We start from the raw sequence: 16,195 nt of genomic DNA, 5'->3' as shown, positions 1-16,195 counted from the left end.
ACTGTAATTTCACTGTAACTTTAACCATTTGATCCTAGTTGGGCTCTCTCACATAACTAATAATGAGTCTCCTCCCTCTTCTGCATTGTATGTTGTCAACTCTTTGAAGAGAAATAACTGTTATGCCTCTCCTTAGGTCTTCTCTTCTGCTGGCTAACTCTTTTGGTTTCTCATGTATGCCTCAAGTGGTGTTATATCTGTCATCCTCCTCATCCTTATCACAATTCCTTACATTTGTTTTGTAGGGTTTTGTTTTTGTTTTTGTTTTTGAGATGTGGTCTCAGTCTGTCACCTAGGCTGGAGCGCAGTAGTGTGATCATAGCTTACTGCAGCCTTGAGCTCCTGGGCTGAAGTGATCCTCCTGCCTCAGCTTCCTGAGTAGCTGGGGCTACAGGTGTGCACTATCATACCTGGCTTTTTTTTTTTTTTTTTTTTTAAGAGACAGAGTCTCACTGTGATGCTCAGACTGGTCTCAAACTCCCAGGCTCAGGCCATCCTCTTATGTCAGCCTCCCAAGGAGCTGGGATTTTAGGAACCAACCAGTTTCTTGTTTGTTTAATGCTTTTTTCATCCATGCTCTCACTTGATAATGCACACCATCTCCATGAGGTGAAAGTGGTATTAAGTGAAATTGGTATTATCATTCCTGCCTTACAGAGATGGAAACAGGCACTCAAAGGGTTAAATAGATGCATCATAAAATCAAAGTCAGGTGGCCAGGTTCAGTGGCTCACGCCTATAATCCTAACACTTTGGGAGGCCAAGGCGGACAGATTACCTGAGGTCAGAAGTTTGAGACCAGCCTGGCCAACATGGTGAAAGCCCATCTCTACTAAAAATACAAAAATTAGCCGGGCATGGTGGCACATGCCTGTAATCCCAGCTACTCAGGAGGCTGAGGCAGGAGAATTGCTTGAGCCTGGGAGATGGAGGTTGCAGTGAGCTGAGATCGCACCACTATACTCCAGCCTGGCTGACAGAGCGAGACTCTGTCTCAAAAAAAAAAAAAAAAAAAAATCAATGTCAATACTCAAACCCAGATGACTACCCTCTGCGTTGCGCATATCCTGCCATTGTTCTTGTTACCTTCCTCTGGTTGTGATCTAGTTTCTTAGTGTATTTCCAGTAATATCTGAAATTGAATTGGAAACTCTAGAATAATCCATCTGGTACAGCAGATAGTCCCTGTTTGGGATGTATGTTTAATGGTGGTAAGACTGGAAATGTGTCTAATACAGTGCAAGTGTTTATATTTGAGTAATGGACTAAGTGCTTTTTGTCCCCCTTGTTACCACTAGATCCAAGGCTCGTGACACTAAGGTATTGATAGAAGACACAGATGATGAAGCTAACACTTGAATTTTCTGAAGTCTAGATTCACGTCTTTGGTTTTCCTACTCTACAATCCTTTCCTCGACCAACGCAACCTCTAGTACCTTTCCAGCCGAAAACAGGAGAAAACACATAACACATTTTCCGAGCTCTTCCGGATCGGATCCTATGGACTCCAAACAAGCTCACTGTGTTTCTTTTCTTTTCTTCTGGTTTAATTTTAATTTTCTATTTTTAAAACAAATATTTACTTCATTTGCCAATCAGAGGATGTTTAAAGGAACAAAACATAGTATCTTATGGATTGTTTACAATCACAAGGACATAGATACCTATCAGGATGAAGAACAGGCATTGCAGGGACCCTCTGATGGGATGGTACTGAGATATCTCGGCTTCCGCTCGACCCGGTTTTGACTGGTTGAAACCGGACATTGGTTTTTAAATTTTTTGTCAGTTTATGTGGAGAATTTTTTTCTTTCCTTCATACCCAGCGCAAAGGCACTGGCCGCACTTGCAGGAAAAGTGCAACTTAAAGCAGTACCTTCATTCATGAAGCTACTTTTTAATTTGGTGTAACTTTTCTTATTTTGGGAAGGGTTGCTGGGTGGGTGGGAAATATGATGTATTTGTTACACATAGTTTTCTCATTATTTATGAAACTTAACCATAAAGAATGATATAACTCCTGTGCAATGAAGGTGATAACAGTAAAAGAAGGCAGGGGAAACTTATGTTGGATGACATTTATGAGGGTCAGTCCCACATACCTCTTTCAGGAGACAACTTGTACCAGTTTGACCTTTTCTTTCCTTTGTTTTTATTTTAAGCCAAAGTTTCATTGCTAACTTCTTAAGTTGCTGCTGCTTTAGAGTCCTGAGCATATGTCTCATAACAAGGAATCCCACACCACACCACCAGCTGAATTTCATGGAAGAGGTTCTGATAATGTTTTTAACTTTTTAAGGAACAGATGTAGAATACACTGGCCCATATTTCAACCTTAACAGCTGAAGCTATGCCTTATTATGCATCCGCATGTATGGTCACTGTAGCATGACCTTTGCTAGCTCTGAATCAGAAGACAGAGGTATTTCAGAGGCTCTGTGTGCCCTCACTAGATAGTTTTTCTTCTGGGCTCAACCACTTTAGCCAGAATTTGATCAAATTAAAAGTCTGTCATGGGGAAACTATATTTTTGAGCACATGGAACAAATTATCCTTCCTCATTCACATTATGTTGATACAAAAGACCTTGGCAGCCATTTCTCCCAGCAGTTTTAAAGGATGATCATTGGATTTCATGCCATCCCATGATAGAAAACCTGTTTTAAAATTGTAGGGATCTAAACTTGGTCATACATGAGAAGTACACTGCTTAGAAATAGTAGACTATTATGATCTGTCCACAGTGCCCATTGTCACTTCTTTGTCTCATTTCTTCCCTTTGTTCCTTAGTCATCCAAATAAGCCTGAAAGCCGTAAGAGATATTACATTATTGAATATGGTTGGCGTTAAATTTAGCATTTCATTATCTAACAAAATTAATATAAATTCCAGGACATGGTAAAATGTGTTTTAATAACCCCCAGACCAAGATGAAAATTCCAAGTCAATACCAGCAGATTCATGAAAGTAAATTTAGTCCTATAATTTTCAGCTTAATTGAAACAAAGGAACAAATAAGTGGAAGGGCAGCTATTATTACCATTTGCTTAGTCAAAACATTCGGTTACTGCCCTTTAATACACTCCTTCTATCATCAGCACTTCCACCATGTATTAAAGTCTTTACCCATCCCTGTTGTAACTCCAGTAAGATTAAAGTTACTGTTACTAGAAAATTTTTATCAATTAACTGACAAATAGTTTCTTTTTAAAGTAGTTTCTTCCATCTTTATTCTGACTAGCTTCCAAAATTTGTTCCCTTTTTGAATCGAGGTTTTTTTGTTTTGTTTTGTTTTCTGGAAAAAATCATACAACTTTTTGCTTCTATTGCTTTTTTGTGTTTTGTCAAGCATGTCCCTTGACCCAAAATGGAAGAGTAAATGTTTAATTAATGCTTTTTAGTTTAAATAAATTGAATCATTTATAATAATCAGTGTTAACAAGTTAGTGACCCTTGGTAGATTAAAGGTTGCATTATTTATACTTGAGGTTTTTTTTTCCCCTGAGTATTCTGTTTTTTATACTTTAAAACTATGGGGGAAATATCACTGGTCTGTCAAGAAACAGCAGTAATTATTACTGAGTTAAATTGAAAAGTCCAGTGGACCAGGCATTTCTTATATAAATAAAATTGGTGGTACTAATGTGTATCCAGAGCCATTTGAATTGTTAACTTTATTCTTTATTAGTGAATCTCTATGATGGCACACATAAAATCTTACCCGTTGACTTCTGCTGTTTGAATTCCCCAGTGTTTTTACATTAATGTATCCTATGGCCAGTCTAGTCTTTCTTCAACTGTTATGATTCTAGGCCCTAATCGGTCTTATTCTTTCACATATGATGCAATGATAGATGTAATCCTTTTCTGAAGTGTTTGTCAGATTAGCATAGTCTATTCAAAAATAACGCTTATGTAACTTTCAGCTTGCTATGTGACAGAAGTTTAAATATGTATTTAAGTACACAGCTTTATGTTCCTCTTAAAGCTGTGAAGAGAAAAGAGGGCTTTTCCTCATCAAGAGACCTTGGGAGACAAAGCATACATTTAATTTATTTCTTTCAAAAAAGGCAATGTGCACTTTCCTCTCCTAAATTTTATATGCCCTAGCAGTTGCGAATGTTGTGTCCACCCTGCAATTTGGTTGGAGGCTCCCATACACTGAAATTCTCAATAGAACTCTTAAAAATGAACATTGGCTGGGTGCAATGGCTCACATCTGTAATCCCAGCACTTTGGGAGGCCAAGGTGGGCAGGTCACGATCTCAGGAGTTTGAGACCAGCCTGACCAACATGGTGAAACCCTATCTCTACTAAAAATACAAAAATTAGCTGGGCGTGGTGGCGCATGCCTGTAATCCCAGCTACTCGGGAGGCTGAGGCAGGAGAATTGCTTGAACCCGGGAAGCAGAGGTTGCAGTGAGATGAGATCATGCCACTGCACTCCAGCCTGGGCAACAGAGCAAGACTCCATCTAAAAAAAAAAAAAATCACATACTCATTTTAAAGGAGCAGCAACCTAACCAAAGTTAAAACTTCATTTTATTTTAGGTTTAGAAATTCTAGTTTTATTTTGGAGAATCACTCAGTTTTTAATATCAATTAAAATACTCTTCAAAGGAATGAAAAGGAAGTCTAAGTAAATGAATAAAACTCGTTTTTCATTTTATGATAGTATAGAAAGCATTGATGTGTGTAGAGAAATTAAAAGACAAAAGTGGTTTACTGTCTATGCACAAATGAGTGCCTATATTTAAGGCTGCCTATGCCATTACAGTGGCATAATCGTTGATTTCACAGCATACAGAGAAACAATGAAATCAAAGATTAAATCATTAATTAGGTTATGATGGTCATTTGTAAGACTGGAAAGTAGTCAAAAACCCAGGTGCAACTTTTTTCAGCACTCTGCCATTAGGCTCCTTAGGCAAGCTGCTTAACTTCAGTCAGAAGCAATGGTGTGGGAGAACACCATTCACCTCAGTAGTAACTTATACAAACCATGTAAAGAGGAAAATGGGCCCCAGCCGCTAGGATCCCTGACTTCCTGATATTCTAAACATGAGAGTTCTATGACTTTAACTGAGCTTTTTACCAGAAGTAACGTGTTGATATGTATTATCTTTCTACCATGCTTTGACCAAAGTACATTAACAGTAACTAGAGAAAGCAGTTCATCCATTTCTGGATAGGTGAACCAGGGCAAGGTAAGAACAGAAAGAAAGTAAAGTAGTACTGAGTCATACAGGTATCAGATTAACAGACATTAGTTGATGATAAGTAAAATAACTTTGGAGATAGCAGAGAAGAGCAAGATGTTGGACGTTGGCAGTAAGCCTCAGCAAGGCAGTTAGGAAATTACATGAGCCTGATGACTCGAAGGTGATGCCTCCATCTCTCCGCTCAGTGGTTATTAAATTGCTGGGAAAGACCTGCCTTTATTTTCCTATCATCTTTTCCCCATTACTTTGCATTATTCAGGAAATAGTTCTTTATTCCCAAATGTAATTTTCTAAGCAGTGACTACAAAAATTTCTTATTCTAAGGAAAATAATTAAGAAAATAACCCTATCTGTGGCATTATTTTAAAACGTGGGATACTCTGGAACAACTGTACTTTATCTGGTAAGCAGATTTCAGGTTATTGTTTTCTTTTAATGGTTTACATGAAATTTTCCTCTCAAAAAACAAGTACCTCTTGCTGTACAACATTTGAGTTTTTTAAATTGAGATAGCTTCTGAGAGAAAAAAAAAGTTGAATTTGTAGCTCTGTCAACTACAAAATCACCACACTTTTCTCAAATATAATAGGAATTCAGTGTCATTACAGATAAGATCTCTCTAATGACCAGATGAAGACAATTGAAGGTTTGGTAGAACTTCTGCAAAAGTTAGGTAAAGAAGAATAAATCCAGTTTGTCAGCTTTGTTCATATTCTTTTTCTGAGTGATCTAAATTTTTCTTGCTTGTGATCATGAGCCAAGACAAGGAGTGTTAAAGGTTTTCTGAATGCAAACACGTATACATTTCTGCATTTCAGAAATCAGTCTTAATAGTAAATCCTACAAACTCTCAACTTTCTGCATTGTATTTTAAGTCTATACAATGTTAGGGCACATGGTAATGTGGGACAGAGTTGATTATATGATAGCATAAGAAATTTGCACTTGTTGTGTTACAAACCAATGATTTAACCAGCATACTCACCAAATAAGAAAAAGTAAAAACATCTCATTAGGTTTGGAAGAGCCTAAGTTAGTCCATACAGGAAGTTTGCCTGAGAACGGAGAGGAGCCTGTTGATTGGCATGACTCATGATGCCTTTCTTGTATGAATTATCAAAACTCTGATACTGAGTTGCCCCTAGAAAACAGCCTTCCAGAATATATTTGCTTATTTATGGTGGAAGATGAAGTGAGAACAAGATGAGAGTTTCCCTTAAAGTGAGGAGAATCATTATACTAATTTGCAACTGAAGTATGTTTCCTTGTAGCAAACCTTTGGTTTATTTTATCATCAAATCAAAGCCACCTTCAGTTTTTTGTATGGTGCCATCAACCTAAGGAGGACAATCAAATAACCCGTTGTTTGCCTTGGATTCAGTATATCTACTAAGTACACAGTCTCATATTGTATACCTTCAAACCAGTTACTTGACTATACTTCCACCATATTACCTTAGTTCTTCCTATGCCCTTTCCTCTGTGCCACCACAAGTCGGAGGGAAAGACTGCAGTACTTCTAGAAAGATGTGGACGTCTAAGAAAGAGCCAGGCTTCCATCTCACTATCCCTTGATCATTATCTCTGAAGTCCCTACCTGCACTTCCCTGATTGCCCTATAGCAACACCAGCATGGTGGGAATAGGGGGAAAGATTGTGAAAAATCCCTAAAGGGTAATTGTTCATGACGTTGTTATTTTGAATTGTAAAATTGTGAGCCACTCACATTTCAATTGCAAAAAGAACAGAACTCTTTATCATGTTGTGAAGATTAATTTCTTGCCATTTTCTGGATTAGCACAGAAGCTTGTATCAATGAAGAGTATTTAGGAGGGAAATAGGGTGAAGATTGTATTTTTCTGTTCAAACTCTCTCCTTCTATTTGTGTTTCCTTCACCCCTCTCTCTCCACCACACTGTGTTGGTCAAATGATACTATTCTATGAAACCCTGAGCTATAGTTGTCAAAAGTAACTATGGATTGTGATTAGTCTTCTGTGGGTGCTTCTTTCCCTCTTTTTTCTCCCTTACTCTCTTTCTCAGTCTCCACTCTGGTAAATGGAAAAGGTGACGTCGGAGAATTGATGCTTGCTTGGACTCATGTTGTATCTGTGACTATGCTATTAGCTGTCTCCTTTTTCCTTCCTATATGGGTAGAATTCTTACGACTTATGAAGTTCCCTTCTTGATAAGTAGGTTAAATGCACAATGTGGTACTGTTTTATAGTTTCTAGATGGTTGTATAAAGCAAAAAGTTAATGTGGTTATGTGTTTTTAAAAGAAAATAAGTGATTGGTTACTAAACTCTGTCCTTTTTTCATTATTACAAGTTCTCTCTGTTTTCCAACAGTTTGCTGACTCCTTTGTCACTGGTGAATGGTTTGTGTGACTGTGTTTTTCTCTCTGGGTTTCTTGAATTCCTGAACATAGTTTCCCTTAGGAATAATTTTCATATGGGGTTAGGGCAAACAGACTACAGTGGTGAAAATTTTAAACTATCCTACCAAGTTAAAAAAAGTTTAAATGGCCTTTTATCTTCAGGTAATATGTGAGGTGTGACTCTAAAGCAATGGGATTATTGCAACAAATCTTTCTTTTACTCACACAAAGAATCTCAAATATTACAACTATGAGGTGAAATGATGTGTCCAGTTACATTTTGGAGAGGTGGACACTGCTATCACTGCATACCCATGCCCTGTGAGGGAACATAGCACTTTTCTGCAGAATTCCTGGACTAATTATTGTTGCCTTATATATGTCTAGGAAAGATTACAAAATTAACTGACCCTAAGATGAATATGCCCACAATGCAAAGAGAAAAATAATTTATCGACTAAAGCATCAAAGCCTTTTCATCTTACTTCAGTGCCATAAACTCTGTTATTACTATTTTTCTGTGTAGGCTAAATCAGAATATGATAATATGGAGTTCCCAGGCCAAAGTCAGGATATGAATATATAAGAATCACTAGATACTCAACACCACTTTTACAATTTGATAGTACATACTCAACATTTGTATGCCTGTAGTATTTTATATTTTTCCAAATATGTAGCATCTCAGAAATATTTAGATTAATGAGTCATCTCAGTTTGTTGATGAAGAGACAAAGACCTCGCTAGAGCAGCAGTCCACAATCCCAGATGGTGCTAGGAGGCTGCTCTGTCTTGTATCCATCCTAGACACATCCAGAAGAATCCTTAAAGTTTCAGTGACCTGCATCTTTATATGGATAGTTTTTATTAGATATTTTTAAGGTTATGGGAATAATGACCAATTTTATACCTTATTTATTAAGAGATGGGGTATTTTTCTATGTTGCCCAGGCTGGCCTCAAACTCCTGGGCACAAGTGGTCCCAATTAGCTGGGAGTGCAGGCATACACCACCATGCCTGGCTTATACTTTTTGATTCACTTCTTTTTCTAGTGTCCCACCTTTTCCCTTAGAATAATTGTGGAGTTCTTATATTCTTAAAAATTAATGTGTGTTTATTGAGTATGTGTTAATCCTATCATATACTAGGCATTACTTTAATATTTAGTTTTAGTTGAAGTTGGTTTTATTATCGTTAGTTTTATGGAGACAAGAAGGGAAAGGTGATAAAATTATTTCTAAACTACATACTTATCTGAAACCACTGCCAGAAAAGCCAGACCATCCTCCTACTAGGTATCACTGCCTCAGGGTAAGCTGAATTTTGTATCTCAAGTTACAGATTACTCTTCACCCCTTTCCAGGCAGATATTAAAGCCTCTTACTCTGGTTTTTTCCTTTAAAAAATAAAAAGTATCAGATCTGTCAAGAGCTATTTATTCAGAATCTTCTATTGCCAAAAACTGTCCTTATAATCCATCTTATCATTCACTCACTCTGTCAGTGAGTCACATATTAGCACCACAGTTCAACCAATGCTTACCTTTATAAAATGAGAATTTCCCCTTATTTAAATAAATTGTATATTAACTGCACTGCTGAATGGGAATGATAGTAAAGTATTCTGCCTTGCTCCACCTAGAGCACACCTATGGTCCATTCTACCTATGTGAATAATCAAAGTCAAGGCATGATTTTTGGCAATAGATGTACTATGCTACTTTGCTTCCTTATGACCAGTTTCTAGGTTAAGGAGAAAACCAAGTAGCTCAAGAGAACAGGCGGGTAACAGAAGAGAACCAAGGAGAAGCATATTAATATTAATTCCCAAACCCTCTGCCCTTTTACTAACTTTCAAATTATCATGTATTCTAAATATCACAATATTTTATGTTGTGTGGTTGAAGTAAACAAATTTGCTTATTTGTGGTTACTCAAAGCCTGTCTTCTGACTAGATGGGACAATACAGTTTTTAAAGTTCTGTTCATCAGGGCTTTTGTATCCCTTCGGCAAGGAAATACATGAGGTAATTTAGAAATATCAGTTCTTCAAATATTCCTATCAACTGTTGGATTTAAACGTTTTTTCTACGCTTTCATAGATATTGTAGGAAATTTTAGCCCCTCTCCAGGCAGCCATGGTCAAAAGACTTGCCGGGCTGGATGTGTGCCTGCTGCTAGCTATTGACTGTCCATGAGGACGTAGCCTGGTTTCCTTCTGTGGCAATCCTCTAGTCTTAACCAGCCTGCAACCCTAATAGGAACACAGTTCAGAGGAGAGGAGACATCCTCTGTCAGCAGGAGGTGCTTCATCATTCTGTGGACTTTCTGTTTTATCCCAGGAGCAGTGTAATCACAGCTGACCCTTCCTGGCTGCTGCAGGGGAGGCACCTCTCCTATTAGTGCATGCCCGTGTGGTGCCTGTCCCATATAGAGAGGAGAAAAGTGACTGGCTCTGGACACCAACAATTACTGAACCTGGACGAGGACCCAAATCTAACTAGCTCTGTAGCCCACATACTGTCTCCCTTGAAAAAAGAAGGAAGGGGGAATTTTTTTTTTTTTTTTTTTTCCCTGCTTGGCAGACAAGACTAGGAAGTGCCTTGTGAATTACTGTTTCTTTCTAAAGTTATGCCTGCTCAAGTCTGAATATAACCATTTAAAAGAAAATCAAAGAACATCCCCCTTCCTCCCATAAATGCATACATAATATAGGTTTCCCTAAAAGGCTGGGTCCCGCTGATGATGGCTTTTTGGGAATTTGTCCTCTGCCCCTCCATGGAAGACAAATCTTAGCATTTAAAAAAAAAATTAAATAGTAAGGCTGGGCGCAGTGGCTGACACCTGTAATCCCAGCACTTTGGGAGGCTGAAGTGGGCAGATCATGAGGTCAGGAGATCGAGACCATCCTGGCTAACATGGTGAAAACCCGTCTCTATTCAAAAAATTAGCCGGGTGTGGTGGCGGGCACCTGTAGTCCCAGCTATTCTGGAAGCTGAGGCAGGAGAATGGCGTGAACCCAGGAGGCGGAGCTTGCAGTGAGCCGAGATCGAGCCACTGCACTCCAGTCTGGGCGACAGAGCGAGACTCCGTCTCAAAAAAAAAGAAAAAAGAAAAAACAGGAACAACAAACAGCTCCCTACTGACTGCTTTTCACAGGAGTCCTCTCCTTGAAGCAGCCACCCTCTTTCCCTAAACGCTTATCTCCCCTCCCCTCCCTTCCAGTTGTTAAAACTTTCACCAGTGAGGAGGATGGTGTGCTGTAGTAAGGGGTGTGCTGCAGCAGTGTGTCAGGCATTTGAGATACAGGGAGGAGACAGCAACTATGGGGTAATGAGGGTGGGTGGCTATTGCTAAGTGCCACTGATGCCTGAAGAAGGATAATGAACATCAGAGAGCAAGTACCAGGCAAGTGGAAGCCAGATGTGGAAGCCTGAGGACCACTAGTTGCATATAGAGAATCTCTCATCTGCAGTGGAAGGGAAGAGAAAATGAGGACTAAGCCCAGGACTTAATAGAGTGGCAGAATTTCAGACAGTTAAACACCCAACCAAGGCAGGTCTGACATGTAAGGTCAAGGACCCGATTGGGAAAACCTAACACATGAGATGGCAATATCTGCTTAGATTCCCGCCAAAGATTTTTACTTCCTGAACCCCTCAACATTCTGAGCCTATACATATGCCTCCCCCATTGCTTGCTAGCACTCTTCATTCCCAATATTACACAGGCCCTTCTTGTGCAAGACAATGTGTGCACCTTTCAGAGTCCTCCATGACTCAGCTGGGGACATGCTGGGCTTGCTAAGGAAGAATAGGGACTATACTGAACTGGAAGATGTAGTCAGCATGGACTGACAGGAGCTGGAAGAGATTCCGAGAGTGCTTGAAGACCAGGACCAGAACATAAGGTAGAAGAGAGGATAATTTTTGACTTGAAAGGGTTTTCTAAGATACAGAATTTAACTCCCTAGCATAAGTATCCCAGGTGTTGGTGTAAACTTGCTGCTAGCACGGCTCCTAGAAAGCTGGAAAAAGCGATGGCCCATGTTGAGCAAAGTTAAAATTCCAGAATTTATATGGGAGACAATGGAGGAAGAGAAGGAAAGAAGAGGGAAGGAGGGAGGGAGACCATATTGTGGGGAGACAGAGGAATAGAGACTTTTGCCACATCCTATGCCTCTTCTTTCCACTCTTGTTTAATTGACCACTCGGGCCCCTGAAGAAACTGGATGGGTTAGGGAGGGTCATTGTAGACCATCACAAGCTCCATCAAGTATAATCCCAATTGCATGCTGCCAGATGTGTCTTCATTAGACCAGATCTATACTGCCTGACGTACATGGGATACAGCTGTTGATTCAGTGCAGGCATTCTTTTCTCTTCCAATCAGAATCAGAAGCAGTTCACATTTTCATGGAAATGATAATACACATTAACAGTTTTGCTTCAAGGCCATGCTAAGTCCAAAGAAGTGTGGACCAGCTGGACATCCACAGAACATCACATTGATCCATTACAACAATGCCACCATGTTGACTGGGCTGGATGAGCAAGAAGTGGCTAGCACACTGCAGACCTTGGTAGGATATGTGTACCCCTGAGGGTTGGAGCTAATCCTGAAAAGATTCAGGAGCCTGCTACGTCTGTAATATTCTCAGGAGTTCAGCAATCAAGTCCAGTAACCATAGACATCTTCTCCAAAGTGAAAGACAAATTATTGCATTTTGTACCTCCTAAGGAAGAAGAAAGCATAGTGCCTGGAAGCCTCAATGTCTTGAGTCACCATATTCTGCACCTGGAGATACTACTCCAACTCATATCAGGTGACATCACAGACTGCCATCTTTGAGTGGGTCCCAGAGCAGGAAAGGGCTCTGCAACCAGCCCAGGCTATCAAGCAAGCAATCCTGTGGCTTAGGCTATATGATCTGACAGACTCTATGGAGGTATCAGTGGTGGGAAAAGATATTGTGCGAAGTTTGTGGCAAGACCCAGTGGGAATTAGAATGCAAGCTGCCGAAGCTCTAGAGTAAGACCCTGCCATCTTCGGTGAAGAATTGCATACCTTTGAAAAACAACTATCCTGCTAGCGAGCCCTGGTAGAGGAGAGAGTGTCTGACCATGGTCACCATGGACAATGTGGCTAGAACTGTCCAAAAAGTACTGTGTCCTATCAAACCCAACAAGTCAGATGGCCCCAGCAACAGTCCATCGTAAGATGGATGTGGTACCTCCAGAAATGAGCGCAAGCGGGGTCAGAGGACACAAGCAGGCTGCCTGAGCAGAAAACCCAGACCCCTGTCATCTGCTACCATTGTACCAGAGCTCCCCCTTCAGAGCACACTGTGGCTGTCCGGGGGATCCTATGAGACCAGCTGAAAGAGGAGGGGAAAGCCTGAGCTTGTTTCATGGATGGGTGAGCTCCACGTGTGAGTGCGAGCTACAATCAGAGGGTAGCTACACTGCAGCCTCACCTGGGTGGTGTGGAAAGACAGTAGTGAAGGAAAAGCTTCCTAATGATCAGAGCTTTGAGTAGTGCAACTGGTCACCCACTTAGTGTGGGAAAGAGAAGTGAGCTAAGGTTAGTACTCTAACCCTAGAGTGTACTCTAACCTATAGTGGCAAATGACCTGGCCCAGATGGTCAGAAAAAAAACAGATCAGGGATAAGGAGGCTGGGGCAGAGGCACATGGATGGACCTAAGGAAGTGGGCAAGTCTTTGTATCACATATTAACAACTACCAAAGAGCATCCACCACTGACAACTAAACAGCCAGGTAGTCAGGTGACTCAGCCCACTGACTGCAGCTAGCCAGGCTTGCCAGTGATGGCATGATGGCATCATGAACTAAGTGGCAGAAATGGAAACTCTTCTTGCATGGGCCAACAGCATGGAGTCTCAATCAAGATAATTTGTCTCCTGCTGCTTCAAGGCCCAAACTACCTGCAACAGAGACCAACACTGAGTCCCCAATATGGCACCCATTCCTCGAGAAAACCAACCAGCTACTTGGTGGCAAGTTGGCAAGATGGGGCCTTTCCATCCTGGAAGGTCCAGTAGTTTGTTCTCACAGGAATAGGCACATATGGAGGGTATGGGTTTCCCTTTCCTAACCATAGAGTCTCAACCAGCACCACCATCCAAAGGCTCAGAGAGTGTTTGATCCACTAGCATGAGATTCCATATATCACCTTAGACCAGAGGACCAACTTCACGGCAGAGGAGGAGTGGGAGAGAGCCCATGACCACGAGATTCATTAATGGTAGCGCATAATGCATGACCTAGAAGCTGCCAGCCTGAATGAGCATTGGAATGGTATGCTGAAGACATAGCTAAAGTGCCAGATAAAAGGCAATACTCCGTGAGCATGGGTGACATCCTCCAGGATTCAGTAATGCGTTGGATCAAAGACTCATACATACTACTGTCCCCTAAGGAAGGACACATGGGAGGAAGGAAGGAAGAGAGGGAAGGAGAGAGGGAGAGACAGGGGAAGGGAAGGGAAGGGAAAGCAGGGGAGGGGAGGGGAAGGGAAAGGAGGAGGGAGGGAGGAAGGAAGGAAGAAAGGAAGGAAGGAGGGAGGGAAAGAAATGAAAAGGAAAGCGCCTAGCTACCTTTTTGGTGGTTTGTAAGGATCTAGCAGCAATAATCGTCACCGCTGCTCTCCTAGGAGACAGAGACAAGTCTCCTGGGCCCAGCTCCCACGGCTGCTGCCACAGTGGAGTGGGGTGTTGGTGGAGAGGTCTAAGGGACAGAAAGGGACTGCAGAGGTGAGTCTGTGTGAACAGCGTATTGGAGAGAAAAGTGAACACCCATGAACCTTTCAGATGCAGCTTCTGAATGAGGGTTGTGGGCCCAATGGGGCAGGGCATTACACATACAATATAAAAACAGCTCTGAAGAGCTTGAAAAACCCTCAGTGTGTGTCACTTGGGAAGGCTTCTAAGCAAGTCATGAAAGACACATTGGGGATCCCTGAGCCCACTGGCCCCCTCAGGGCTCGGCTGTGCTCGGCACAGTACAGGCGGCACCCAGCACCCTGTCTCAGCCCACGGACACCCTTCCCTACTACGCTTTGACAAGAGCCACTATGTTACAGCCACTTAACACATTAAACACCCACTCTGCACACAACTCCAGGCGTCCCCAGGGGCTCCTTGGGAGAGCAGCTCCCTCGGCAGACCCCAACTTCCCTCCAGCCCCTTCACCCCCACCATGCCGCTTTTAAACTGGTTTTGCACCTGATTTCCTGAGTCAACAGCTCCTTACCATTTCATTACCAACTGACCCTTTTATCACTGGCCTGAACCCTACGTTTTTAAAGATTTTGTCTAATTAGCCAGCCATATTTATTGCATAATAATTCTCGTCCCCATGACAACCAATGTTATCAAACTGAGTTGATACAATGCCAGTCAGAAGCAAAGACACTTCTCATGGCAAACATATAATTTCCATTAGACTTCTTCAAATATTGGAAATCGCTTGTGCCCTTCTTCCCGTTAGGCATCCAGGGACCGCAGGGTGGGAATTTCTTTCTGAGGGTTACCTTTGAGTGCCCACCGAATCTCCATGGTTCTCCCTTTTCACAGGTGGGCAAACCAGGCTGTTTTGACATGAGTTAACTTAAATTGACAAAGAATCAGAGTGGAAACAGATTTTTAAAATTTCCCCTTTTTTGGTCCCTAACTCAGAGCACTATTGTTTCCAAAAAATAAAAATAAGAAAGCTGCAATCAGCTGCCACCGGCCCCTGAGGGAGCCTTCTCTGGGCGCAGCCTGGCCTCCCCCTCCCCGGGATCTTGGGAATCGCTGGCCAGCAGCTGCCTCAGCTCCCCACAGCTAGAGTCTGGAGTAACGTGGCAGACACAGCCTGAAAGGTCATCTGGTCTAGGCTGTCCCCAAGTGTGTTTCCTGGGATGCTAATTGCTATTTTGAGGGAAAAGGCTTCTGTGGTCATTTACTTATGAGAAAGACAGAGTTAAACAAAGGTAAACTGGTTGAGTTTAGTTTTTGTTTTGTTTTTACTTCAGGCCTTCCCAGAGCCTTTAAAATGCCTTTGGTCCCAAGTCTCTGACAGGAGGGTGAGGTGGTGTCCATTATGTCCGCACTTATTGGACCCGAATGCTCTTTTTCATAGGGAAGCTATGAACAAGAGGAACGTGGTTTGGAAATGTTAGTCCCAGCCGCCATGTCCAGATGAGGCAGTGTTCAAGGGGCTGTCCACAGTAAGAGAGATGGGACTGGGCTCCATCTCCAGAGAGGCCTCCCCGAGCCAGCACAGAGGAAGGACAAAGAAAAGATTGAAAAAAGCAGAGTTGGGGCTCTCTGGTGCCATTGCACTGCCTCCATTCAGCTAAGATGCGCCGCCTCTCCCCTCGCCCAAAGCAGCTTCTGCCACTCAGAAGCCCCCTCTCCCCCAACACTCTACAGCACGGGTTGGCCAGCTTAGGAACTCCGTTGACAAAGCCAGACCTTCCTCCTTTCCGCCTGTCCCTAGAGTGTGGGAAGGCACAGCGAGCAGCTGTCCTCCCTGCTGGCGATTACCACCTCCAGCACTGGCTGTTTCCCTTTGAACATTAATTAGCAGG

At 41.8% G+C, this 16,195-nt stretch overlaps 1 protein-coding gene across 2 annotated transcripts in view; it reads left to right on the top strand.

Moving 5' to 3' along the window:
* XPR1 (xenotropic and polytropic retrovirus receptor 1) overlaps positions 1–7,571 on the top strand; it is a 267,712-nt gene extending 260,141 nt beyond the window's left edge. For both annotated transcript variants that reach the window (XM_050766256.1, XM_050766266.1), the window contains one exon: positions 1,299–7,571. In XM_050766256.1, the coding sequence (XP_050622213.1) occupies positions 1,299–1,359 (61 nt within the window). In that variant the 3' untranslated portion in view covers positions 1,360–7,571. The remainder of the gene's footprint in view (positions 1–1,298) is intronic.
* Positions 7,572–16,195: the final 8,624 nt, after the last annotated feature.

The sequence above is a fragment of the Macaca thibetana genome, chromosome 1 (assembly GCF_024542745.1).
Source record: "Macaca thibetana thibetana isolate TM-01 chromosome 1, ASM2454274v1, whole genome shotgun sequence".
Taxonomy (NCBI): Eukaryota; Metazoa; Chordata; class Mammalia; order Primates; family Cercopithecidae; genus Macaca; species Macaca thibetana.
This window is presented reverse-complemented; position numbering and strand designations above follow the sequence as displayed.